Raw genomic sequence first — 27,871 nt, 5'->3', positions numbered from 1 at the left:
TGCCCCTCTACCCGCCTCACCCTTCACGGGGTGAAATTGTGCAGTGCTCGAGGGAGTGTAGTTTGTTTAGTGCAGTCTACAGCGCAGAGTTGTGGTTGGTTCGATGGTAGTTTATGAGCGCCGTTTTACTGCAGCGCCGGTGTTCCGCCGATACTCCACCGCTCACGATAAGGCCATGGGTGGTGGAGGGAGAGGGAACACGTCACAAGGTGGCATCCGGCGATTCATAAGGTCCGTGCCGGCCTAGGCGGCGCGGAGGCAAAGGGCTCTGACCTTGAAAGAAATAAAACAAACGTGTCCGCAACTGCGCCGAGGCGGAATTTCGATCTCGCGGCCAATGCGTGGAGATCCGCTTCGGTGTCCATAGCAGGAGAACCGGCCACCCTTTGTGTTTAACTGCAATTCTCAGTGGCGTTGTTGTTGGCCTCTTGAAACATGGCACATATACTCACGTGAGGGGATTGGCAAAGGTGTAGTGGCATATACGAGGGAATATCCGCTGGCGAGCGGGAATTTTCGAGTATGTAACGATATAATGATATGTAAAGTAAAATAACAAACATAACATTTGGGAGAAAAAAGGAAGAGCTGGAAGAATTTTGGAAAAAGCAAGTTAGCGTATACCAGTTGCAGTTACGTAATCGTGTAGAATCCCACAAATTGTACCCAGTGTGAATCCTTTCACGCAAACACTGGTAGTTGTAGAGACTAGGGGAGCCTCTGGCAGGAGAGGAGAAAACGTGATGTTCATTGCATGACGTCGTCAGCTTCAGTCGGTGCGCCCAAACATCTCCAGTCGCCGGTTTCGCCATTTTTTTCCCTGTACAAGCCGGGTCGCTTATTGCCATACAAATCTAGATGATAGGTGCCAGTGAGTCCCACAGCTGGTTGTCGACTTGCATCGTGTCTATATCGATACGCTGACGTGTGCTTCGCAGTTCGGTTTCCAACTCCGCGAGCGCGCGGTGACGACTCTCAATGGCCGGTCTGCGCGTTACCGCGCGCCGTTAGTAGTTTCTCTTTACTTATTTATTTGTTATATCGCAAACATTCCCGAGGGACATTACTCGAGGAAAGAGCAAACCAACTAAATTCCAAAAGTCACTGTGCAGTTTCGCTCCCTTATAAACGAACAGTTCGTAATTTGTGAACGAATAGGTGGTTCGCGAACTGCGTCTTTATACTGTTCGAGCTATTAACAGTATTAACGGGAAGTGCTATTCGAGAACTGTACGAAGTTTCCAATGTTCGCGTTCCCCCTAATCTCGGTCGCCGGGGCGTCCGTCCGTCGGAGACGACAGCAAGAACCGGACGAGAAGTCGCTTGCCGCTACGCAGGATGTGGCCCCTTATCTGCAGTCGGCGGTGACGACCTTGGCAGAGCCCCGCATAGTAAGCCGTCGTGCCGTGCGTGATCCGCTTTTCCGATGACGACTTTTCATCTCGCCGTGTGCAAGGCGAAGCAAGAAAAGTGAAGTGCATAGACGGAGGTCGGGGTAATTTCGACGATCCCGTTGCCAATTTCGCTCTGTCCAGCTTTTCGTCACTGCTGCTAGCGACGTACGCCACTTCCTTCCTCGGATAGCTTGTTTTGCAATTTCAACGTAAAAAAAACGCGTGGATATATTTTAAAATATTTAAAACGAGAATGGAGAAAATCCTGGATGTCTGGCTGTGGCGCAGTCACTCTTCAGCCCAACAGTGGCACAAAAATTAAGGTCTTTTCTGAATGACTGTGCTCGCAGCATCGGCAGTCCTGGTACTACGCGTAAGTTAAAGAAGTAATGACCAGTTCATTGAAGAATCAATGCCGTTTTCGCGTATGCATGCCGAGCACTACATCGCAGTACCCGCTTGCTAATTGGTATTGCTGCAGCACGCTGAGACGTTGCGAGATCACCTCCCCGCGGGGATTTCAAAGTTGCTGGATTGTTAGAGAATCGCGTCGACATGTCGTCGGAGACTTTCATAACCGGAGCTCGATTGTGGTTCGAAAACATAGCCTGCGCGACCTCCTCGCAATCTAGGTGGTATGAAGAGCCCTAGGAACTACGACGAATTCGATTTTTTGTCAAGCTGGCTGTGGCAGTTCGAACGCTGTTTTTTTCCTTCTGGGGCATTATCATTCCCCTGTAGGTATACTGGCCGTCTCAGTTGTCCGCATGATGCCGACGCATAATATCGCGAGCCGAACCTCGGAACTACAAAATAGCAGGTATTCAAATTTTCAGCTTTTTTTTTCTTTTTTTTTTTTTTTTACCCTTTCCGCGTCATCTGCTTTTTTTGTGTGTCACACTGATGGCGATGGCCCCTGGTTTCGAGAATTCCACGAACCGAAACCATGCCGTTGAAAATGCTGTTGACATTCGTCTATATTGCCTCAAAGCAGTGAATTCTCGGTTGTGTTATTGAGGCCTGCGCGCTGAATACGCAAGTAATTCAAGTCGAGTAGCGTTGGTAGGGGACAACCGGTTTCCTGGAGCAAAAAGAAAAATCCTCTCGAGTGCCTGCTTTATTTCTTTCCATGAAATATATCGTCTACGCCTGCACCGCAATATTTTATTGCCACAACTGTCGCCGACGTTTCTCTGTCCCATGTTTCTCTGTGTACAACGCCTGCGGAATGCATGGAATGCAATAGATTCTGTCTGTGCCTTTAAAAAACATTCTCAAAATTCTTTTGTGCACTTTACGGCATGGCGTCGTCCTGGTATACGCGTGTGGTCGAGGTAGGCTATAGATTACTAACAAGTGGTTGAGCCTGAAGCTATTTGTAGCTCACGGGCACCATCGATGCATCCACGACCGTCGCTACACCCCGACTAAACTGCCTGGGTTGCGGTCCTTCCCATTTGGAATGAACAACGCTTCCTTCAGAATGGCGCTGGCTATTTTTTTTTTCTTTGTCCCCTGCCTACGGCCGTGAGGTGTGCTGGGGATTGACCAATGAGCTGTATCAGCGTAGCTCGTTCCGGCTTTGTGCACTACGCATTCTGCGGTCACTTAAGCCACCAGAAGCCAAGCTCATCGTTTAGTAATATAGCGCCATTTTTTCTTATTCTTTCATTGTATATCCTTACTGAAAAAGTTGTGATCCTATAACGTCATTAGAATACATCTTACAATCTCATACATCATAAAATAATGTATTTAATGAATGGCAATGCATGACATTTGCATGGTAGTTTCATTATACTATGATAAAGCCTGTGTGAATCTATTGCATCATACAACTTTTTCCAATAGGAATGTTCGACTAGAGTAAGCACTCGACATAGAACATACGTTGGCATTAGCGTTGAGGACGTAACCTAGCTTGAGCGGTCCAATATAAAACCTTGAATTCATTACGTAACATGTTTTTACCCGTGTAGTTGTGTACGTTTACTCTAAGCGAAAGCGGTCCATAAGCTTGCGCAAAGGGTGACCAGCAGGGAGTGCTCTCCCTCAGTGGCAATGAGGCCCAAAATATGACCCATATGGTCCCCTGCTTTCCGGGAGACTGGCGCAACCATGAAGTTTGACCACCTCCCCGTACTTAGATATACCTGCGCACACCTTAGCGGACACCTCACGGCCGTATGCTCTTGATGGCCCGTTTGTTACCCCGGAAGGGTTGCGGCATGGCCTGACACTTTCCCGTCGAAACGCAAGTGTATATAATAAGACACGCGTTGGCCTCCCGTCTTCTCTCCTCCAGGATGCTCGTCGCAGGGCCAGCGTCGCTTGCTTCCGCCGACCGTCGGGAGACGACTCCTCCCGTGGCAACCTTATCTACCTTGTAAGCTTATTCAAGAAAAGTGGTGGCTGGACACCATACGTTGTCGGTGTATCGTCTGCGTCCAGCTTCTCAAACACTTCTCTTTCTGCTTCTATGTTAATTGCCTTGCTCCGTCGGGTGCTCTAATAATAGTCACTCGATCCTTCTCTACCCCTCATCGCGCACTGTTCGTGTGTCTATGTGACAGTCTTGACTGCTTTCCCGTTCAAGCGCACACCTCCCTTGTTCATACATTCATCGCGCCTGAGATATCGGCCCCTGCACAGTGATGGGCTCGGCTTCGCCTTTTTCTAGTTTCGATGTGTGCCACCACATCCTGTAGGTCTCCTGCTCTGCTTTCTTGCCTCTGTCTTCGAATCTGTATGGATGTCCTCACGGTGCCGGGAGAAGAGGGAGACCTCAGTCGCCTTCAAGCTTTCACGGAGAGCCTGGACGCTGTCTCTTTCGCATATGTCCTCTGCCTTTTACGCTCTGTGCGTGTCTGTCTGCCATAACGAACAGGAAAAATACAAACTTTTTTTCGTCTATCTCGTCTCTTGTCCGAGGTGCCTCCCATGCGCTCTCTGTCCTGTTGCTCCTATTTTGCCTTCTCCCGCTTGTTCTTGAGGGTCGACCACCATTCCCTCCAGCCCTATGGTGATCCTGGTACCGCCACCTCGTATACCTACCAATTCCTTGAACTCCTAGATGCACCATGTTCGCTGTCGCTCCCGAGTACGCTCCTATTCCTTTAGTATCCCCTATGATGTCGCCCCTTTTAGACCACATTTACATGTCCTTAGCATTGCAAGTTCTGGCCAAGTCTGCCTTCTCCTCTGGCATCCACTAGGAATCCAATGAACAAGACCATGAGGTCGGATTAACATGTAGCGGCCTTTGATGCCACGCTTGTCGGCCGTTTTCTTATTTCCGATCAATTCCAAAGCCTAGTGCTGCTTAGCATATACACTTAACACGCGCCAGACCGTCAGCAAAGCGGGGGTTCAATGCCCTTCGGAAACCTGCTCTGGGGAGCCTCAACGACGACCATTGCGTCCGCCCCGCTAGACATGTTCGCGCGAGCCATAAGTTGAACCATTGAATGCGCGTGCTCGGAATTTACGGTATTTGCGTAGCGACGTCGTAGAGGCCGATTTTGCTGCTTACTTGTTTAAGCCTCGAGGGAAATGAAAAAAAAAAAAAAAAAAAAAAACATGGGGGACACTTAAGCTCCGCACTTAAGGATATGACGTGATAGCGTAGGCTACTAGTCCACATTTAAAGCCCCTCTCTAACCAAGCCATATATGAACCTGCCTGTGTCGTGGTCTAGAGATAACGTGAATGCGAGGCTCTTGGCAGGCTGATTCTGATATTACCCTCCCATATGAAAGGAGAGGCCCGAGTTGGCAGCTCCTGCCAAACGCAAGGTTAGGAAGCAATACGTCCAGTTAGTGCTCGGCATATGTCAGCTACCGCCTGCCAGCTCGTGATTTTTCGCCCACAACGACGGCTGCCGACGCCGGATCACGTTAAAAAGTAAGTTCCCCGCGGAATTGATGGTAGCGATGTGGATGACCCTCTTGGGCCGGAGAACTTTCGTTCCGTGCAGGAGCGCCTGTAGTTGCGCCGTAATCGGCGGAGCACAGCGCGCCATCCACATGCTGTCGGCGATAAGTGCTGGGTTGAGATTTGCTAGACACATGCTGTCGATGCCCCAAGGGGAGGAGGAAAGGACTGGCCTCCTCTGCACCGCTCCCCTCTTTATTTTTATTTTTTGTTCTCGTACGCACACGTAGAACCCTGCTGTGTGGTCCCTCGAGTGTTTGTTCTCATTTGTGCGATTTTTCTTGCTCCCACACGCTGCTCTCAGACGCCCAAGGGCATCCTTCGGATGCCCAGGAAGTGAAACGGTAAGTGCCGTTTGTTGCACCGTGCCGGGTTTGTTGTGGTTCGGAAGGGATACTCCCATTTATGAAGCATGCATGGCTGGGCGCGATTTTCTAGCGTAAAATTTATTCCTTGGAGGTCGAACGCGGTTAGGGGCGCAAACAAACCACTTGCGCCTTCGGCCCGGTAGCTAAAGTGTACAAAAGCTGGGGCGGCGCCTCTATTCGGATCGCACGAGGCATAAGCGGCATAATTTGTCACGTGCCGTCACAGAAATGATACTGCATATTAAACAAGTATATGTCGCTTTAGCTGTGATCCCAGTGCTGCAGGGTTGATAGCATCCGTTACGAGCGCAGTGGAGCGGGAAGCTCGGTGACGTCACCGATCATTGTTGTCACGTTGCAACCGCACTCTGCCAACGTCAGCGAAGCGTGTCGGGCACGTGCTTCACGAGCCAGCCAATGCGGAAGTCCCATGCATATCTGCGTGCCAAGCAATTTTTTTTTTATTTATTTATTTATTTTTTTTTTGATAGCCTCCTTGCTGTGTGCCTCGCAGGATTCCCGGGGCCGGCTGTCCAGCATTCCCGGCGGCAGTGTGGCCGGCACGGCTAATTCCGCGGCGGGGGCCGTGCGCGCGTTTAGGGCGCTCAACCTCGGCGCCCGGCGCTGCTCGCTGCCTGTACCTCACGCCATGCACCTGCCTTCCCCGACGTTGGCGCATGACGCGGACGCCGGGGCACGCGCCGGAGAAGCCGGCGGCAAAACGTACGTTGCGGCGGCCACCCCGATACACTGAACAAACTGAAGTCGACCTTTGTCGGTAGAGTAATACGTTCCTATGACAATTTAGTTTGGTGACTCAGTGGTTCAGGTGCGCGGCTGCTGAACTCGAGTACCCGGGCGCGAACCCTGCCTCCGGCGGCTGTGTTTCGATGGAGGCGAAGAGGAGAGTCCGTGTGTTGTGCAATGTCGGTGCATGTTAAAGATCACCAGGGGGTCGAAATTACTCTATAGACCTCCACTACGACACCTCTGTCTTCACTTTCATACCTTCCTTCCTCTCTTCCCTTACGGCGCGGGTCATGTGTCCACGTAGAACAAGCCGTTGACGTAGTAGTCAGAACCTCATGCTGGAAATAATCGGTGGCTGTGTAAAAAGATATTATTGTAATTTGTGGTTCTAGTGATTCATTGGTGTGCGATAGGTGATGAAGGGTTAATGGAATGAATTTAATTGTTGAATAAATAAAACAAGGGCAGTTCAAAGCTGTTGCAGTGCTCAGAATGAAATGCCAATCCTTGATGATGCTAATTAAATAAATTCAGATTGTGTTATTGATCATTGATTTAAATAATTGAAAAAATGTAAAATGCATTCAAAGGTGTCAAACTGCTCCGAATGGAAAGCTAATGTTTGATGCTAAGTATCAGTGTACAAAAAAATTAGAAAAAAGTCAAAAAATTTATAAAGTGATGCTTGGTTGGTTGGTTTATGGAGTTTAACGTCCTAAAGCGACTCAGGTTTGAGAGACACCGTAGTGAAGCTCTGTGGAAATTTAGACAACCTTCAGTTCTTAAACACGCAAGAGTAACACTTAAGCTCTGACATTAAGGGTACAACACAACAGCATTTTACACATACGGATGTTTTTTTTAAACATACGTGTGTGTGTGTGTGTGTGTGTGTGTGTGTGTGTGTGTGTGTGTGTGTGTGTGTGTGTGTGTGTGTGTGTGTGTGTGTGTGTGTGTGTGTGCGTGCGTGTGTGTGTTTTGAACTTTTGGCACATGTAATTCAAAGCCAGGACATTTACAATTTTGCGAGCCCTCGAGGCATAATATGCCAAGCACTAGCATGGGCTGGTTGGCTAACCATAACTATCCAACGCAAGTGCTTGTGTAAATATCATTGAGCCCTTTCTGCCACTTTAATTGGTGGCCTGCTTCAGCTCTCTGCTTTGCAGCTGCTAGATTCACAGCCACTCTGGGTGCAATCCCGAGGAAGAGCATCCTAAGTCAAATTCTCGTCAGCTACTCGGAAAAATGACGTGGTAGATGCCGATCGACAACTTCCGCCTGCATTGCGCCAATGGTGCTTTTCTATACTCTTGCACTCAGTCGGATTGAGGGCTGACCAGAAGTGGGAAAGGCTAGTATCGTGGTTAGAGAAAGAACGCTAACAGACGACGGATGAGGAGGACACACACATGCGCTCTGTCCATCCTCTGCTAGCGTTCTTTCTCTGACAATGAATAACCAACTCGCCCAGCAACATACCTAGCAAGTATCGTTCCACTGCTGTGCCAGTTCTGCTTACATTTCTGAGTGCTTGAAGTTGAAGCCGTCCACTTCAGCACGTCATATCAACCTGCCAATGTGCTTTTGGAACACGTCAAGATTACTACTAACATCCTGTGCGTCTTGAGGTGGTATGATGTGTAATATAATAAAACGCTAACTCTGGCAGGAGTGTATTTCTTTTTTAGTGTAAATGGTGTTTGAACCGCAAACCATTACTTGACATGAGCACCAGGGATGAACTGAGTAAAGTTGAGCAGCAAGTTGAGCAGTTGAGCAAGATTGATATCGTCAGCTTGCTTTGTAGATTAAGGACCGTTTGTTGGCTTTGTTCTCAGACACAAGGAAACAGCTTTTACTATACATTCTGCAACACCTCCTTGGTGTTCTCCACCGTTTAACTTTGTGCATCGAGGCTACAGGGGTGTCAGGTTTCGTGTTCCACTATTTTGGATTTACTCTCCAAAATGGTGCAGGGGCATGCTGGACACCGGAGTCTAGGTGCAGTTCAATTTTGACTTCCTAGGAGGGAATCTTTTAATGTGCACCATCATTGTATGACACGCGGGTGTTCTTGCATTTTGCACCCACCAGAATGTGGCCCCACTGGGGTGGCGGGGTGGTTACGGCGCTCTACTACTGTGCTCAAGGATGCGGAATCGAATCCCGGCCTTGGCGGCTGCTTTTTGATAGGGGCGAAAAGCGAAGCGCTGTGTGCTGTGCGATGTCAGTGTACGCTAAAGAACCCCATGTGGTCGAAATTTCCGGCGTCCTCCACTACGGCGTCTCATAGCCTGAGTCGCTTTGGGACATTAAAATCCACAAACCAAACCAAACCAGAATGTGGTTACCACAACCATGATTAGATCTCTCAATTTAGTAGCTGGAACCACCATAGCAACTGACTGGCCATAATGAGCCAATATACTCAGCAGTGTCTAACATTCTTGCCTGCCACTGCTCTGCGACAGGGAATGTCACCTGGAAGAAGACACGGCGAGCTCTTCTGTTGTAAATGCAGAAGGCTTGCACCTCCACCTTGGTGCGAGGGATGTCGGCAACAATGCTGGATCTTCCAGCATGGCGCCCCACGAGCACAATGGTCTTTGTGCTGATGACAGGTGGGGGGCTTCTTCAAGTTTTCTAAGAATCACGGGCTAACCATATGCTGGCTGTGCTTTCTCTAGTAAATAGTAACGGGGTGCCCCATTCATTTCAGTTACGAGTTACTGTGGTATTGTCGCGTTAGTCTTTTCTGGAAGCTGTATAGTAAACGGCAAAACAAATGCACGAGGTTTAAACAGAAGTGTAGTGCATGGCACACAAACACACTGTTGACTGCAAATAGCATGGAAACAGATCTGAACTCTCTTTTAACTTAATCATCATGTGTTGAATGGCTCGCCCATTTACTTATTTTACCTGCTGAAAACTATACCTTGATGATATTCTTGCATCTGCTTCTCTTATATCTACTACCGCTAACAGCTGTCTTGGCTGCAAGAATATTGTGACATATATGCCCTGCATTGCTGGACGTTGAAGAAGACAACAAACAGCAACAGTGACACAGAAGGAGACAAAGAGGTAGCAATGGTTGAAGCTAGAAGAAGGCTGCTGTGCTTGTGTTTTGTGTGCTGTGTCATCCTGAACTAACCTTCGTGGATTAACCTTCCTGGACTGACCTTGCCACATATCAATATTTTAGGAGTCCACGTTGTCTTTTTTTTTTAAATAAGCGTAATGCACGCGCTGAAATTTTGTGAGGTTCAGCTGTAACTGTAGAAGCGCCCAGGGATCTATCCTTCAAAAAAACCTATCAAAGTTTCATGTGCAAAATGACTTACCATATTAGAGCATGGTTAGAGCAGCCCAGTCACAATTTGTCTCACAAGCCAGTTGCTGTCCGGCAGCGAAACAGTGCCGCCTCGTAGGCAGTCATCTGGTGGTGTTGCTTATGCTCTGAGGATCGTATCCTCTGTTAGAGGGCAAGGATCGAGATAGTTCAGAGCACAGTGCAACCTGTGTCTTTCGGTCGCAAAAGCAGGTCCCTCACATGGAGAGATGTGTGATTGCCACCCTCGCAGTTGCATGTTTTACAGGGTAGGGCTGCTGGCCATCCCAATCTGCAATGCATATGGCTTTGTAAAGCAACACGAGTTTGTTATTCATTTGTTATGTTCGTTATTCGGTTCATATTCATATCCATAAAAGGGATATTTGAAATTTTCGAATATTCGAAAATTGCCGTATACCCAGAAAATTTTCGAAATCACCTCAGATTTCCTGCATTCGTGCTTCACCGCAATGTTTGGGCTGTGAGGTGAAGTTTTCTCAAACTGCTGCGGGATTTATTCCCATTTGTGAAAAGGGCATTCCCAAAAGTTTGCGCGAAGTGAAGAAACATTGAAAAACATTGTTACTGAAGTTTGGTCTCGTATGTAGACCTCCATCGTAAAGTTACTCATTAGGTAAGGTTACTTTGATGCAGACGGTTTTCGGCAGTCTTATTTGAGACCCGTTTGGTAATTCGAGCTTTCGGTTGATTCGGCATTCTTTCTGGTCCCTTGAAGGCCGAATTAATGAGAGTTCATTGTACTCAGCTGCGATATGGCAGCGCCATCCAGTTTCATGCGGGTCCTTCCTGTGCAAAACACTGGTATACGGAATCCCTTAGAACATTTATAGCGGGTTTTTTCAGTTGTGTACGGACTTGTGTGCAATTCTAGTTTAATTTTAGTATTTGCAAATACTGTGTAAATTCTGAAGGAAATGAGACAAATGGTGTTTGCTATTCTTTTTTTTTTTTCACGTATCGGATGTTCGCTATTCGAAGGTGCTTTTTTCCTCATATTTATATTTCGTTCATAGCTAAAAATTTCAAGATTCGCGCGCTGCTAATGCAAAGTCATAGCATAGTAATATTGCTTTGCAATGTTGTATATTATGCAAAGATGAAGCACACCCTGCCAAACTATTACAGTGAAGTGTCATTGCAAACTTCCTGCCAAGCTGAGAGCTAAATACTGTCAGGACCGACTCAGAGGGAAGCTCACGAAAGGGGGCTATCTGCTTCATCCTGTTGTGCATGCCTCTCTTTCTGACCTGCCCATGCCTGGCTGGCATGCATCTTTGGCAGTAGCACCCTCCAGAACGGTGTGCTGGAGGAATTGGTGGCCGCCGCTGTGCAAGACACTCTGGAGCGGTCCGATCGGCTCAACGGTGTCGAGGAGATGGACGGGGACGATCTGCGGGCTCACGGCACTGAGGACGAGGGACAGGAAGGAGACGCAGACGGGAGGGTGAGGGAAGGCCTTGCCAGTGGACACATGGATGTTGGCAGCATTGACCTGCTGCACTGGGCTGCCACAGTAGTCCTCAGGGTGAAGTACTGGTGAGTGTGAGACTTGTATGTGGGCAGCAGGATTTCTTGCCACGTTAGGTGCATGCCAAGGCTTGAATTGAGCTTGGCCATTTCTGTGCTATAATATACAACAGTGTTTCCCTAATGGAGCTCCACAAAACCACACCTACAAAAAAAATAAGAAACGTCGCCCAGTAGCTGTGGCCTGGCTGGACATAGTTTAGCAGGATTATAAGCAAAGAGATTCAAAGCTGACTTTAGTTTCTCAAAACAAAAGAAAAAAAAGACCATCTGCAGCATTTGTTGTGACTAGCATCAGTGAAATTCTGGGGCTCTGCCTGCTGCCTCTATACTATAGCTGCACTGCTGGGCTAGGCTGCAACAGAAAGCCTCTCGAGTACCCAATGAGCGAGCAGTGCAGTTTTGAAAAGAGTTAAATCTCTTCTAGTGGCATGCATACGGGCGCTGACGCATCGCTTCTTCCCTACGTCCTCTGCAGGCTGTGGCACGCTGGCCTATCAAGCGCGCATTTTTTATGGACCAGTTAAGCCTCGACTCAATTCCAATTCTGCGAACTGTTTCCAGAATTGCGGCAGCAGTCCGCACAAGATCGACCCCCTCCCCCCTTTTAGAACCTCGTATCATCACTTCCACTGACCCACAAGGGGTCCCCGACACATCTATGGCTGAGAAACACTGATGTACGGAGCACCTCATTGGTTTGTTCCCAGTTCATATAATTTCCTGGCTGGTGCACTGAAGACGTCCTATAGACATCGGGCTGTTTTTTAGCGCGAGAGCTCTAATCCAGAGGTTCAGAGCCTGGCAAAGTCTAGTGTTTCCGTGTCCACAAACTGGCCGAGCTGCATGGCAGTGGCTTCCTCTCGGTCTGTCCTAGGCAAGTACTGTCTTGGAAGCTGGGTACCTCGTCCGACAGATATCTCGAAGGCAACATGCGAGCATCATGGCAGATGCTTTCACTCGTTACAAGCAGGTTCAATTAAGTACAGTTAACCATCCGTCATTTTTTATATAGTCAGTGCGCTGTCTCGTGAGCTATCACGTCGTAGTCATGTTGTGGCACAGACAACACCAGTGACTTTTATTGTGTAGCCAAAGACCAGGATCATCCTGCATTGAGTGTTCCGCGCTTGCTAGGATCGTAATTCGCTATTTCTCACAAGTTGGATAATCTGGTGGACTGCAAGGAATCGGAAAGAAGATATGGCAACAGTTTCCACAAGTTTCTTGCATTCTGACAGAGCTTGAAAGCAGCAGATAGCAGCCATAAATCATGAAAAAGTAGACTCCTCTGTCAACAAATAGCCTTCGCATTTAGCCATTGAAACTTCATCTGTTCATATGCAGCTCTTGATCCTTCTGATTGGTCTTCGTTCACTACTTGAACAGCGCAAGAATAAATGCCTGCAGTTCGTTCACGTTTTGTCGCGCTCTTGACTTGGGAAGTTTAGGCACGATGTTTCATTCACCCACACTATGGTACGAGTATCTGTTAGTGTAGGAAAAAGACACAAAAGGCAGTGCTAGTCAGCTGCAGTGGTCACACTGGAATGCAGGAAGTACAATGGAGTCCACTTATAACGATAGTGAGAAAACCGGAAAATTCGATCGTTATAACTGATTACTGTTATATCTAGACCAGCGAAAAAAAAAGGAAAAAAGAATGCGCACATATTTTCCCATGCATGTAAGGCTTCATAACAGCGCTGAGTGAATCTGGTCGAACAACGCAAATCATCGTAAAGTGCACTGGACATTTTATTACAGAATACATAAATAGCCATAACATCATTCTCTTCTTAGTATTTTATTTTTATCAAACATTCACACAAATATTTGTGATAAAACTCTTTCGGGTGGCTAGACAGCTACCGTTGTATCCGATGTTCCGCTGGTAATCGTTATATACAATTTATTTCTACATAGGGGCAATAGGAAAACAGATAAATCCCACGGATCTGATCGTTATCAGTTATATATTGTTATAAGTCAACGACCGATAATTCGGACTCCACGGGGAATGTAAACCAGTCCGAAATACCGAATGTCCGAAAAAACGAATGAAGCAAAAAATACCTGTTTATTTACATTTTAGGGTGCCTGTTTCGGGAAGAATTTGTCGATGCATTGCTACACGCACTTCCGCTTACGTGCAACCAAATCTGTCTGTCGATTACCAGCAGCGGCAATTTTTCCGTCCCCGAAGCGTTGCTTCCAACAACAACAGTAAGGCGTTCCTTACTAAGCTTGCCGCCGTGACAAGGTTCTCCGGACATGGCAAGTGTTTTGTCTGGAAGCAGCTTGTAGAAGAGACCAGTCTTATCGACGTTAAAAGTGTTGTCTGGCGAGTAGCGACTAAGCAGCGCTTCAAGTTTTTCACTGCGGTAGTTTGCGACCAGTGTGCTACTCTCTGCACCACTTTCACCGCACATTTTTTTGAAGGCGAGGTCGAACCGCTTTTTAAAATTCCTGAGCCAACCGTCGCTGAACTGAAATCCTTCGATGCCAAGCCGCAGTGTGAGTGTCTCAGCCTTATGCTTCAAAAGGTGGCCAGAAACAGGAACACGCTGGGCGACAGTAGCGTTAAGCCAGATGTTCAACGCTTCTTCCAACTTCGGGTAAAGGCCTTGTCGCAGCCTTTTCTGTTCAGCTGTTGTTGTCTTCTCCGTGGCCTCAAGAATCTTGGACCTATTCTTCATATAGTCCGATATCGTTTGCTTGGAGATGTTGAACTCACGGGCAACTTCGACTTGAGAACGGCCGCTCAGCACTTGCTGTATTATGGCTGCTTTCTTCGCCATTGTCAGCGTCGTGTATTTCCCACGTTTCGCCGCCGTCGGCACGGACCGCGAAGGCACCGTTGGCGCCATTTGCCGTGGCCTGTCGTTGTCAAACTCAAGAGAAATGTCGTATGGTCACTTGAAAGAGCCTAGCCTAACGCTACTCACGCACGAGGCACTGAACAAACGAGCACAAACTGGTGGCCGATGGCGAAGACGCGGGGAGGCCAAACATGCCCGAGGGCCAGTCATGCGGAGTGGAGCGCCGCCTGCTGTTCTCCCGTCGCAACTGTCCTGTCGCACCGCCGCCTCCGTGATCAGCTCCAGCAATGCCGACGGCGCACCGTTCGCCGATCACGGAGGCCACAGTCGCTTATTGCGAGTAGGCGCCAAAGGAAGGCGCTCGTCTCCTTTCTTTCTTTCTTTTTTTTTTTTAACTAGGAACGGCGGCGGGAGAAGCGCGCGCATCGAGACACCCTGTTTAGAGTCCGGATTATCGAATATAGAGCCGGAGGCTGTCCGAAATATCGGTCGTCCTTACACATCATGTTTATGGGGCCAGTGACGGTGCTGCAGAGCTGTCCGAATAAACGAGCATGTCCGAATTGTCAGCGTCCGATTTATCGGTCGGCGACATATATGGCATCGTTATAGGTGGACTGCACTGTAGCGCGACACATTTCAATTTTGCGAGCTTCAGCAAGTGGCTCTTCCAACACTAGCCCTAAGAAGCTGCTGGTATCTGTGCAGGGTCCCACGCGGTGTCTTTCCTAGGTTTTCTGAATTTTCTCTTCAAAGGTTGTTCAGAAACTAGTGAACACACAGCACGCCACACCAATTGGCACTCTGATCAAACAGAATTGGTATGGTATATTAGTGTGTGAGATTTAACGTTCTAAAGCGCCATAGACATTGAGGGACGTAAAATACAGTATGTGAGATCAAGCATAACAAATGCATAACCTCACCATGGTAACCAATCTCCATCATGGTAGGCATGACTTATCACCATTGGCCCCTGACCTTTTACCTTTTTGGTGCCACTTAGTGGCATTTAAGTTACCTGACCTCACTGCCTGTCTTGTGTATAACCAGGCTAAACCGAGCCAAGCTAGCGTTCGTCAAATTAGACCAGCTCATGCTAATTGCGCTAGTTATTAAAGTTTGAACAGAACAGGGCACATAAACGCCGGATGAGAAGAGGACAGTTTTCTGTCCTTTTCGCGTCCATCATCCATGCGCGCTGCTCAATTGAAATGCTGTGGTTTTGCCTCCACTCCTACATTCCTGCTTACTGCAGTGTCACCTTTGTTTACAGACGTGATGCTTATGTATATCTTGACAACTAGGTGCAAAGTTATGACAATTTGCGGTTGCATGATACGTTCCGAAACTGACAGCAGATGCATAAAAATGTGAGCAGGCCGAACCTGGATTCAAACCATTCCTTTTTCCTAATGAATGTGTGTAAAGGACCAAAGTATGCAAAACCGCTGATCCATTACATAGCATTTCCTGACAGTGCAAGCAAATGAAGCACTCCAGCCACATAGAAGCCTATGTGTAAAACGACTTGTCAAATCACATTGAAATTGGTGCCTCCACCCATAATTCAAAATTCGCGCCACCAAGCGTCATTGTTCTCAAACACTAGTGGTAGCTTTTGAGGCCGAACAGTAGGTGACAGGACCAACGGAGCATTCATCATCATCAACAGCAGCACTTCTTTGCTACGTAGAAGAGAGCTGGAGACAGGCTGGAACAAACACTAACCGGTTCTTTCATGTTGACGCTCAGTGCTTTGGGCGGCTCTCATTGCTGGACAGCGCTTGGATATTGAAGACTTCGTCGCCTGTGAAGGATGGTTTCATCGCTTCAGGGAATGCCATAACGTATTCCGCATGTTATCTGGCGAGGTGATTAAAGTGGACACCGAAACATGCACAACGTGGTGTGGGGTTAAAAGGGGGAGACGGTCTTCCGTCCCGCTCCTACTCCGCAGGTGCAACGTCCTCGCTAGCGACCCGCGGAAGGGAACAAAGGGACAAAGGACGGGGACGACACATAGTTAATACTCGAATGCTATTTATTGCACTTGCAAATAATACAGAGCATGCCGGCTAGCTATACATCAACAAGGTATTCCTTGGAAGGGCAAGGCTACGTAAGAAGGACTTTTGACTCACCGGCTGGGGAATGGGGGTGCGACTTCGGCGGCGGACATTTGCACGCGCCGTGAATATGGCGGCCGGGATCTCCCGTGCGCGCCGCATTCTTCGGACAAAGCCGTACCACGGCGTTTGCCGCGGGAGGCGGCGAGAGCGTGCGGTATTTACCGGTCGCTTCGCCGTTGGGAACCAGAAGATGGGCGGTCGTGTACGATGGGTTCTCCCGTGTGCGCTGCGTACTCCGTGCACGCTATCCCCCGGCATTTGCCGGGAGAGGCGGCGGGAGACGACCGCTCTCGCTGCCGGCTGGATCCAGAGTCTCTTCTCGTCTTCTCGCGGGAACCCGCGTAGACGTCTTGGTGGCGCTCCCATCGCTGGTCTCCTTCCCCCAAGGGGAGGTATTTACCTCCTCTCCCAGCCGGCGCTGCCATGAAGCTCGTTGGGGTGGTGGTGGTCGGTCGAGGCGAAGGGGGAGGAACCTGGTTTTCCACAGTGGAGAAGTGACGACCTGCAGCGGTACCTGGAAAGCTACTCGCCACAGGACATATTTTCAGGATAAAATAAAAGTTTCCAGGATAAAAACAAAAAAATGACAAGGGTTTAACGCTGCTGAACCAAATATTGAATGAAAGCATTAGCTGCGGGTGACCGAGCGTTCTTGTTCTTCTCTTTTTTTTCTTCCTCAGCCCACATATAAAGCCCCGCTTCAGCCAAGCTGTATGAACGTGCCTTGGTGGCCTATAGGGGTAACGTGAATGCCAGGGTCCTAGCAGGCTGATTCTGACATAACCGTCCCATGTGAAACGAGAGACCCAATTTGGGTCACGTGGGGTGTGACGTTACAGTATCGCGTGGGTAAGACATGGCTACCGGCCGCGCTATGCTGGAGTCTCAAAACCTAGAGTAGTATTGCTTTCACCATAAAATGTACAGAAAGCAGTGCTGTTCTGCACCAAAAGAAAAAAAAAAGGTGGGTTTTAGGGTTTTAGGAGCACACATCGTACAGCTGTCATCTGTTCATCTGTAGGTGCATTCCGCTAACGTAAAAAAGAAGGTGCTCGCTGCTGCAGTTTCTCTAGTTTCTCGGGTGACGAGACCGTGGAAGGTTGGATAATCTGGTCGGAATGAGGTGCTTTATGCCGTGTGAAATGTTTAGTGCCCTAGACTCTGGTAGTGCTACCAGGGCTACTGCTTTCTATCACAATGGCGCTGCCAGCAAAACATGCAAAGTACTCGGCTAAGGATCTAGCGATGAAAGTGAAGGTCCTTAAAGCATTGAAGGACGACACTTGCAGAGAACAGGTGGTGCATCAATTCGACGTCTAAAAAAGTACTCTATCAACGTGCATCAAGAATGAGGCACAGATAATGGAAGCTTTTGAAGATGAGTTCCACTGAAGTCTGAACCACTTGCGAACCACAGCCCACCCACCCCACACTACGCCAGCAGAAGTCGTTAGTTGGTGTAGACACTGTGGATTTGTGCAATCTGACACAAGCTTTGAGTCTGCAGAGGGTCTGCTCTCTACCGAAGTGAACTTCGCTGACTACACTTCCATCGATGACTGTGTTGTTGTCGCTCGTCAGTTGAGCGATGATGAAATAATCAGCGGTGCCCTCGCAGTGGCGGATGAAGCGTTCAATGAAGAGGGCTCGCTCTATGAGCACAGATGAGCCCCTGGTGCGTCGTACCACTAGAGTTGTGGATGCTCTCGCACTAGAGTTGTGAAAGTTGTGGATGCTCTCGCAGTTTTAGAGGACTTCTGTTATGATGCTCCTGGCAACACGCTCACCCTGGAAGGGTTGCCCCATGTTCACAAACTGGTCCTCACTGCCCAGCTTTCTGCGAAAAAGCAAATGAGAGCATTACTGACTTCTTCACAAAGTAAATGTATGCAATAAAAAAAACTTTGCATACAGTTTTTGTCGTTAATTCGATAATTCGACATTTGGATAATTCAGACGTTTTTTTCACTCCTGTGAGATTCGAATTAATGCTGAGTTACATTATTCCAATTTTTTAAGAGCTTTGAGTAATGCGTTTTCCTTGGCACTCTGTTCCTTCCTCATATTTTTAAAAAGTAAATGGACATGGTTCTACTTTATAGCTTTGTAATTATTGAATTGTGAAATATTATATAGGTCAGTTTGCAGCTGCTTAAAATTTATCCTAATCAAAGTGCAGTTGAAGCCTGTGCACAATGCAGCACAGAAAACGTTCGTTTGACTTACCTAATGTTCTTGTAAAGCCTTTGAGGCAGATTAATATTGGAAAAGTCATTCATAGCTTTCATTTAATATTTTTTCCTGGATTTTTATACACTCGTAATTAGCTGGCACATGTGTATTTACTTCTGTTTCCTCCCCTGATGTTGTGGGGTGGCTTCCGTGCAGGTTGAACCGGAGTCGTCAGGTGCTCGCTGGCCGCAAGAGGCTGGCGCCCGTGACCAAGCAGCGGTTCAACGCCGCCCGCTACTTTCTGGGCGGCCTACTGGTTACCGCTGCCCTCGTGACCGTCCTTGTGGTGCTCTTTCCCGGGGCCTCATCCTGCTCACTCGCAACGAACCGCGCGAGCCTCGTGATGCTCTGGCACGACCTGTGCCACCGCGGACCTGGATTGGTGATGCGCTGGAGCGGCGGGCCGCCACCAGTATGATGTGACTCTGTTGAACAAGTGCGAATGTGTTGTCTTTGTCGTTTTATTTTTTTTGCTGTTATCTCTGACGCGGTGACTTTACAGCCACTGTTGCACAGAGTGCATCCCTGGTGGCACAAATGATGGCCCAATATGGGTACTATATTGGCAGTGTGCTTATCATATGTTGGACTGTCCATTTTCAATACAGTACCAATACTGGGCTAACAGATTGTAATGCTGGCCGAAGACAGGCCAGGGTTGTCCGAAACCCAGGCACTCATTTTTTTGTTAGTTTGTTTATCCACATTGCCGAGTGCCATGTCACTAACACTGTTTCCTGTGCAATACTTACGACATTCTTCTCGGACATGTGATTCAAGAGATTACTATGCTCCTGCTGATGTGGCACTACCACGTAAGACATTGTTTTTACGTCGGAATAAGTGTCGGTGTACTACGCTGTTTGTATTTAAGTAAGGTTTACCACGTGTCACGTTTATCATCAGCGCTAAGCATATTCTTGTTTTACTGTCTTGAAAAGTTTAATATGGCAGTAGTTTTCAATTTGGTTGTTTCCCACGTTTTTAGAAAGGTCTGTTTAATTAAGGTTCAGCTCTGTTTTCAGCATTCTTACCGAAGTCATGCATTTACATTTGGAACAGTTTCAGATGCATTATGTTTTGTATTTAAATAGGCTTCCTCACATGTCAAAGTCGGCAAAGTGCTAAATATGTTCTTGTTTATGTTTCATAGTTCTATAAGAGCAGTATTTTTAAAGTTGAACGCCTTCAAAGCTGAAGGAGCCGCACTTAGCTGCAAAGTAGTTTTATTCTGTGTCTGGCATTTACTCACAAGCCATGGTCTTAGTTCTGGACCAGTGCCAAGCGCGGTGGAGTTTGTATCGAAATTTAACTTTTCATGCGCAACTGTTAGCGTCAATGCTTAAGATGTTCTTGTTTTTTGTTCTGGAAAAGCTTCTTAATTAGCGTTGTTCTTCTGTTCACTTTTTTTCCAGGCTGGAAAGATCTTTTAGCTGAAAAATAAATTTTAGTTCAGTGTTCATTATTTTTATTGCACAAGCCTGTTGCTTGGCTTCACGAAATCTGCGTGGGTGGCAGAATACTTTTGCTTAGAGAGCAGTAGCAACACGGTATTCTCTAGTGGACATAGTGCACACAAGGTTCAGAAAGTTCGCAATGAACTGTTGTCAGTTTTGCTTGGCAGTCTTAGATTTTATATCTGTCTGCTTTTTCCATTTCAAAATATGAAAAGGGGCCTGCTAACAAAAGCAAGACGAAGTCTCAGGGCTACAGCGACGTGGTTGCAATTTTGTTTGTTCTAGTTGTGTAAATATGGCATAATGTGAGGGACTATATTAGTTTGAGGATGTTTTAAGCTGAAGAAACATATTTTGTTTTTTTATTGGTGCAACTTAAATAGGCCACTTATTTCTAGCAGTGCCAGGTGGTTCAGGAAAGCCAATCACTAATATGATATCAGTGTTGTGGACATCGGAAAAGTGTCAGTAATGTTATACATTCTATGCCAGGGAATGTTTATACTAACGTTGCATATTGAGAAAAAAAACGAACTGAAAGTACAATGCACGAAGCTGTACAGGATATGCATACAAGTATTATTTTGTTTCTTTTTTAGATACCTTAGGTTATGACAAAAATTCTATATTTAATGTTTTGTTGTTAAGAGATGGCACTTAGAACGTTAATTTCTATTTTCTTTATTTAGTGATATAAGTTTTCTTCATGCTCTCAAATCGTACATTACAGTAGGTCTGCCAGGTAGAGTAGCAGACAGTCTGTTATGATGGATATGCTGCAGCAGTAACTATTACGGTTAGGTGCTTGATCGCAATGAGACTTTAAATCTGCCAGTGCATGACCAGTTTAAATGCTAATGCCAACTACTTAAAATGTATTGCCTACAAGCTTGATACATGATAGCCCTTGAATGTTGTTCAGTTCTTCCCCTTAAGCAGATTCGTATGCATAAAAATAGAAGACGAAACTGAAATCGTGAAATGCTTTGCACCTCTAAAAGCATTCAGGTGCTGTCCTCGCTAATACAACAAAGGTAAGCTTGGTGCATGGACTACCAACCTGCTTGCATATATCTGCTTTCTTAAATTTGTCACTAGGTCTTGCTAGAGTAATACATTGAGGGTAGACAGCACAAAAAAGATGAGGACTTGTTTTAGAGTAATACAGTAGAATACCTTCAAGATCATGCTGAAGGATCCAGAAAGTTCGTTAATCAAAAGCTTGTCTCAAGAGCACTGCTTGCCCTAACACTGCCAAAAAAAATTACTAGGGTTCAACACTGCTGAACCAAATATTGAACGACAGCATTAGCTGCGGGTGACCAAGCTTTCTTTTTTTCTTCCTCGGCCCACATATAAAGCCACGCTTTAGCCAAGCTAAGACTTCAGTAGCCGTGCAGTATCCACTCTGTCAGCGTCGTCCTCTTTCTCAACGCTTCGTCGTGCCCGCGTTCCTCGGTCGTCGTCTTTGTCAGTGAGCACATCACTTTGGTCCCGCGTTTCCCGGTAACACTAAACACTACCCCCCTCGTCAAAAGGCAATGTCCCGGTGCATATTAGGCGTGCGGTGTGAAGGGGGAGTAATATGGCTTGAGGTGGGCGACATGTACGATTTCGGAAGTGGGTGTAGCAGTCAGTGACTTTGGGTGGAGTGGTGCAATCTCGTAGGTCACGTCGGTCACTGGACGTAGTACACGGTAAGGACCTGTGTAGTGGGGCAGAAGTTTTTGACACAACCCCGCACTACGGCACAGAAGCCAGAGCAACACCAGAGATCCGGGAGGATAGAGCACATCGCGGTGGTGAGCGTCGTAGCGGCGTTTTTGAGCTTCTTAAGAGATGTTGAGATTGTGACGAGCAATCTGGCGAGCAGCGTCGGCTCGGGCAATGGTATCGCGGGCATAAGTTGTGACGGGGCCAGCGGCGGGAAGCAAAGTGTCGAAGGGCAGTAAGGGGTCTCTTCCAAAGAGAAGATAGAATGGAGAGTACCCAGCAGTGTCATGACGCGAAGAGTTATATGCAAAGGTGACAAATGGCAGACTAATATCCCAGTCGCGATGACTGTCGGATACCTACATTGCGAGCATGTCGGTGAGTATGCGGTTAATACGCTCCGTAAGGCCTTTCGTCTGAGGGTGATACGCAGTGGTGAACTTGTGCCGAACGGAGCAAGAACGAAGTATTTCCTCAACAACTCTGGAAAGGAAACAGCGGCCACGGTCGGTAAGTAGTTGACGGGGAGCACCATGGTGAAGTATGACGTCGTACAAAAGGAGGTCAGCAACGTCTGTGGCGCAGCTGGTTGGAATGGCGCGAGTGATCACGTACCGCGTGGCATAATCGGTGGCCACAGCGATCCATTTGTTTCCTGACAAGGACTCGGGGAAGGGCCCTAGGAGGTCAAGGCCAACACGAGAAAATGGCTGAGTCGGGATAGCAATCGGCTGCAGGTGTCCAGGTGGTAGCACGGGGTTTCTTCCGGCGTTGATAGAGGTCGTTGGACAGAGCGGTAGAGTCCAGGCCAGACGAAACGCCGGCGCACGCGGTCGTATGTGCGTGAGAGGCCAAGATGACCAGCTGTAGGGGCGTCGTGCATTTGTTCGAGAACGGCAGAGCGTAGTGTTTGGGAACGACCAGCAAGTGCTCAGCGCCATCAGGTCGCATGTTGCGGCGGTATATAGCGTATTCCCATGAAGCAAGAACAGGACGAGGGAAGAGTCACGGCTGTGTGTGCGGAGGCGGTGGATAAGAGAACTGAGGGTTGGGTCCAAGCGCTGTTCGTCGGCTATGTGGGAAAAGTCCGATATAGAGAAGACACAGGGGTCCGACTCATGGTCAGTAGAGGAAGGGGGATCGACGGGATAACGGGACAGACAGTCTGCATCCTGGTGGAGCCGACTGGATTTGTATACAGCGGAAAAGGTATACTCCTGCAAGCGCAGTGCCCAGCGGCCGAGGCGGCCAGCAGGATCCTTGAGGGAAGAGAGCCAACATAAGGCGTGGTGATCGGTAATTACAGTGAAGGGTCGGCCAAACAAGTAGGGTCTGAATTTTCCAAGGGCCCAAACGAGAGCCAGGCACTCCCGTTCCGTAATAGAATAGCTCTGTTCCGCTGATGACAGGAGACAACTGGCGTAGGCAATCACGCAGTGTTGTCCGCGTTGTCGCTGTGCAAGAATGGCACCAATCCCGTGGCCACTGACGTCGGTGCGAAGTTCCGTCGGGGCAGACTGGTTGAAATGGGCCAACAGGAGTATTGGTGAGAACAGCGATGAGGGTGGAGAATGCGTTAGCCTGCTCTGGTCCCCATGAGAAAGGAACGCCTTTCTTCAGCAGATTGGTGAGAGGACGAGCAACAGCGGCAAAGTTTGGGACGAACCGGCGAAAATAAGAGCACAGTAAAGCTGCGGACATCACGGGGTGAACGAGGAGATTGAAAAGCACTGACAGCGCGAACTTTGTCCGAGTCGGATTGCACGCCTGTGGCATTCACCAAATGGCCAAGGACTTTAAGTCCGCGGCGACCAAAACTGCACTTCTTTGAGTTCAGTTGAAGTCCGGCACGGCGGAAAAGCGCCAAGATGGAAGAAAGGCGACGAAGATGGCTTTCGAACGAGGGCGAGAAGGCAATCACGTCATCCAAGTAACATAGACAAGTCGTCCATTTGAAGCCGCGGAGTAAGGAGTCCATCATTCGTTCAAACGTAGCAGGAGCGTCGCAAAGTCCAAAAGGCATAACCTTAAATTGGTAAAGTCCATCGGGTGTGACAAAGCTGTCTTCTCGCGGTCATGTTCGTCAAGAGAGATCTACCTGTAGCCGCTACGATATTAAGGATGAGGAAGAAGCAGGCGGGCTAGGCCCGCCGTGATTCATTAAATCATCACACAGTCATCGACCATCTCTCTCCCTGTGCTCTGTTCTGTTTCATCGGCTTGCCACCCCGTAACATTTGGCTGCAGGTGCCGGGTAATTCATCTCTCTTCATCCTGGCCCGGAGCTTCGGCGCCCTGCGTCTTGTGCCGATTGCAGAAGGCCTAGGAGGCATTACTTGGCTTGTCCGCAACCTATCGGACCCGATGTGACCTCGCCGTCCCCCTGCCCCGACCACAAGACGAAGGACAGACGGACATGAAAAGCCACCCACTCGACCACCAGACATGATGAGAGAGGCGAAGAACCCACTGAGTCGACCAAGACCCCACGACCCAAGATGCCGCTACACTCGAAGACCTATATGCCATGCGGTGCGTGCCTGGGCCTCCGCCATCAGGTCTTGGCAACCTGTGGCCCGAAAGCGTCCTGGGTCAGGTTTCGTCAGGAATCATAGTGTCGACAAGTCGTTGTTTTCTTCCTCTTCGTCATGCCACGGATCGCATCAACATCAGCAAACTTCCTCATCCACGATCGGGACGAACGCTCGGTGGCCCCGGGTTATGCTAAGGACGAGGAAGAAGCGGGCAGGAGCGCTCGCGCTAGGCCCGCCGCGATGCATTAAATCATTTCACAGTCATCGACAGCCTTCTCTCTCCCTCTGTTTTGTTTTTGTACCGAAAGCTACGTTGGCCACGAACTTGCGATTTCGCCGTGACGGTGCTCCGAGGAGGCACAGAATGACATTGAGCCGTTGCATGCAACCAGCGTAGCTGCGGACGCCGGGGGCTGGGAGTAGAGGACCTCCATTCTTGTGGAAATAAAAGTTGTTCACACATACACACACACACGCACATCGTTATATTCGCCTTCGCTGAGCTAGTCCTAATGGCCAACTAGTCACTAACCAGTACTAATAATTAACTAGTGACTAACTAGTTCTAATTAGTCATGGGTAATGACGACTGGCTACGACGTCATCGGCCGTGACATGACCACCTCCGGGACTATTGATGTCAACAAGCGATTCGGCGGGGACTACCAGGCGATGGACGAACGTTTGTGAACCTATAAAGAAATAATCGAAAATTATAGATTAGGAAGACGTCTGATGCCGCCACCGGATCCTAGCTTAAATAATAGAGGCCATAGCCTGGTGGCGATCACAAGCCGGAAATTTACCAAACCCTGTCTGGTTGTTTCACACCCAGATAGATGAGAGAAAAACAAATGTAAAGCCTACGAACTGAGGGAGACCCTCGACCATATACTTTGGGAATGCCCTAAGTCTCCAGGCTCTAGGGGCAACATTAAAAGTAGAGAAGCCTGGGCAACCCTGCTGCGAAGCGACGTCCCCGCTGACCAGCAAAAAGCCGTCCGCCTGGCGGCTGAGGCCGCGAATATAACTAATGTACCATTACTGAAAACTGTGAAAGGGGTGAAACATACGCTATATGCCGATGATGTCACGTTATAGACATGCACAGGCAATGATGGGGAAATAGAAGAAAATCTTCAACAGGCAATCGACATTGTTGAAGAATATGCGGAATGGGCAGGGCTGAAATGCTCACCAAGCAAATCGGAACTTCTGGTAATCCGAGGAACAAAAAAAACGCAATATCAACGCTAAAGACATTTTGGTGGACTTAAATGACACCGATAACCAGAGTGGACAAAATGAGGGTCTTGGGACAATGGATAGAAAACAGAAATAATAAATCGACTTAAGTCAACAATTACCATGACAACCAGGTTTATAAGGTGAATAGCCAACAAAAGACGCGGGGTCAAAGAAAATGATTTGTGCCGAATTGTTCAGGCTTTTGTGATAAGCAGATTAGTGTACACCAACCCCTACCTCAAGCTAGAGGTGGCAGAAAAGAACAAAATTGAAACGATCATAATGCAGGCATATAAAGCAGCACTGGGGCTACCCCACTGCACCCCTACGGAAAGACTTCTTAAACTGGGGGTCTACAATAACACCATGGAACTGTGCGAGGCACATGTAACATAGCTAAAGAGGCTCGCCACCACACCCACGGGATGGAAAATCCTGGGTAAATTAGGACTACAAGATAGAATCCCGGAAAGAAATGCACAAGTAAAACTGCCGACTGAAGTAAGGAACGTACTTAGTATTAAACCGCTATCAAAAAACATGCACCCTGCTTTTCATGAAGGCAGGAGAAAAGCAAAGCAAAGGCCCTTAATTGAGGCCTAGTTAGAAGGCTCTGAATACACTGTTTATGTAGACGCGGCGGAATACAAAGGAGGCAACTCTTTTGCTATCGTGGGCGTGAACGACTCGGGTAAAACATTAACGGCAGGTTCAATAAAAATAAACTACTCAGGGACAGCGGAGGAGGCGGCTATCGCCATGGCGATGGTCAGCACCAAAGCAGTTACCATAATTAGCGACTTCAAATCTGCTATAAGCAATTTTGCGAGGGGCATGATCTCCAAAGAGACAGAGCGAATTTTAAGATGTAAAGACTGGAACCAAAAAGAGGTGGAATTAATATGGGTGCCGGCACACTCGGGGAACAAAGGAAACGAGTTAGCTCACAGTATAACTCGAGGTTATGTCAGCCGAGCAGTGAGCCAGGTTGATTCCCCCAATTTCCCGAGAGATGCACTAATCTCATTTCATGGCTACACTAATCACTTTAAACTAGAAAGGCGAATATACCCTCCACCAGACAAGAAACTAGACAAAAGGCAAGAAGTAATCTGGCGTCGGCTCCAGACGCGTGCCTTCTTCAGCCCTTCTAAATTAACGCACATGTACCCAGCACAATACAATCCAAATTGTAAACACTGCGTCGAAATAGCAGGATATGATCACATATTAAGGAGCTGCACAAAAGCGCCGCCACCAGCGGACCTACTACCAGTCGCTTCTTTAGCTCAGACCCGTTAACGCAAGTTCGGGCTACTGAGTGGGCTCAAAAGGTCGCCGAGAGCAACGGACTTGAGGCCATCTAAGTTTAGCGCCCACAAATCGCTCATCGCTGACAATAAATGTTTTCCAATCCAAAAATCGCCAGTCCTTAGTCGCGAAGGTTCCAGCCCCCGTTCCTCGGGCCTGCGGGGAGTAGGGGGCCTCCTAAATCGGTGGAAATTAGTTTTAATCAATCAATCGGCGGGGAAGAGGACGCCCATTTCCGATGGAAATATAAGTTGTGCAAGCAACCAACAAAGCATATATCCAGGCGTCCGTGCGGCACCTTTCCTTTGCCGCTTCCTCGAACGCCGCATCACAGAGCAGATAGAAATGGACGCAGTACAGCAGGCATCAGCGGCGTTTCAAATTGGCTGACAGCAAATAAAAGACACAGTATCTGTCACAATTCTGCACGGACACTTTAACCGAGCTGTAAAAAATGGAGGGTGGCAGTGAAAATAGATGGCTTAGCTCTGCTATGTCTGGATATATGTAGCAAAAAGCAGCGACTATCTCGGGATCAGAAAATGTTTTCTCCAGTCTTCTGCGCCTTTCGCCAGCAGCTAAACTCTCCTTGGCTGAAAGAACCTGGCCAGTGGTTTATTGCTAAGAAAAGAGGAAAGGCGGTGCCACTTGAGAACGAGGGACGCAGCGTCACCGATGATCAAGGGAGAGAGCGAGCCGCGTCCAAGCTCGCCGGAAAGAGATTGGCAGCAAAGTCGGTTGAAAGGCAATCGATCAAGATACCCGACGGAACTGACAAAATAATTCTTCGCCCACGGGGAGGAGTCAACCGCCTACTTAAGTATGGCAACATTGAACTTGCGGAGTTGATCGCTCGCACCGCAAATATAAACATCAGAGAGGCCGCGGAAGACACCTTCTCGGTCAACACAAAACAGCAGTCTATCCTCATCGCAACAAACAACGAAGAACGGAAAAGAAAAATTACGGAGTAATTTCGACCACCTGGGGATCTTTAACGTGCGCTGACGGACAGAAGATAAAATAGAGAAGAAAGGGAAAATAGAGAAGAAAGGAGAAAGAAGAGGGAGAGGAAGACGCGCGCCGCAA

The 27,871-nt window shown here is 48.1% G+C and overlaps 1 protein-coding gene across 7 annotated transcripts in view; it reads left to right on the top strand.

Moving 5' to 3' along the window:
- LOC146172867 (uncharacterized) overlaps positions 1-19,984 on the top strand; it is a 206,815-nt gene extending 186,831 nt beyond the window's left edge. For 4 of the 7 annotated variants that reach the window (XM_084583347.1, XM_084583348.1, XM_084583349.1 and 1 more), the window contains exons 32-36: positions 3,700-3,780; positions 6,210-6,418; positions 8,920-9,069; positions 11,088-11,342; positions 18,676-19,984. In XM_084583347.1, the coding sequence (XP_084439473.1) occupies positions 3,700-3,780; positions 6,210-6,418; positions 8,920-9,069; positions 11,088-11,342; positions 18,676-18,937 (957 nt within the window). In that variant the 3' untranslated portion in view covers positions 18,938-19,984. The remainder of the gene's footprint in view (positions 1-3,699; positions 3,781-6,209; positions 6,419-8,919; positions 9,070-11,087; positions 11,343-18,675) is intronic. The other 3 variants (XM_084583350.1, XM_084583346.1, XM_084583345.1) reach the window with 2 other exon arrangements.
- The last annotated feature ends 7,887 nt before the right edge of the window (positions 19,985-27,871 follow it).

This window comes from Amblyomma maculatum, chromosome 11, assembly GCF_055883805.1.
Source record: "Amblyomma maculatum isolate TAMU_Amacu chromosome 11, ASM5588380v1, whole genome shotgun sequence".
NCBI lineage: Eukaryota > Metazoa > Arthropoda > Arachnida > Ixodida > Ixodidae > Amblyomma > Amblyomma maculatum.
The sequence above is the reverse complement of the archived record's forward strand: the minus strand, read 5'-3'. Positions and strand labels throughout refer to the sequence as shown.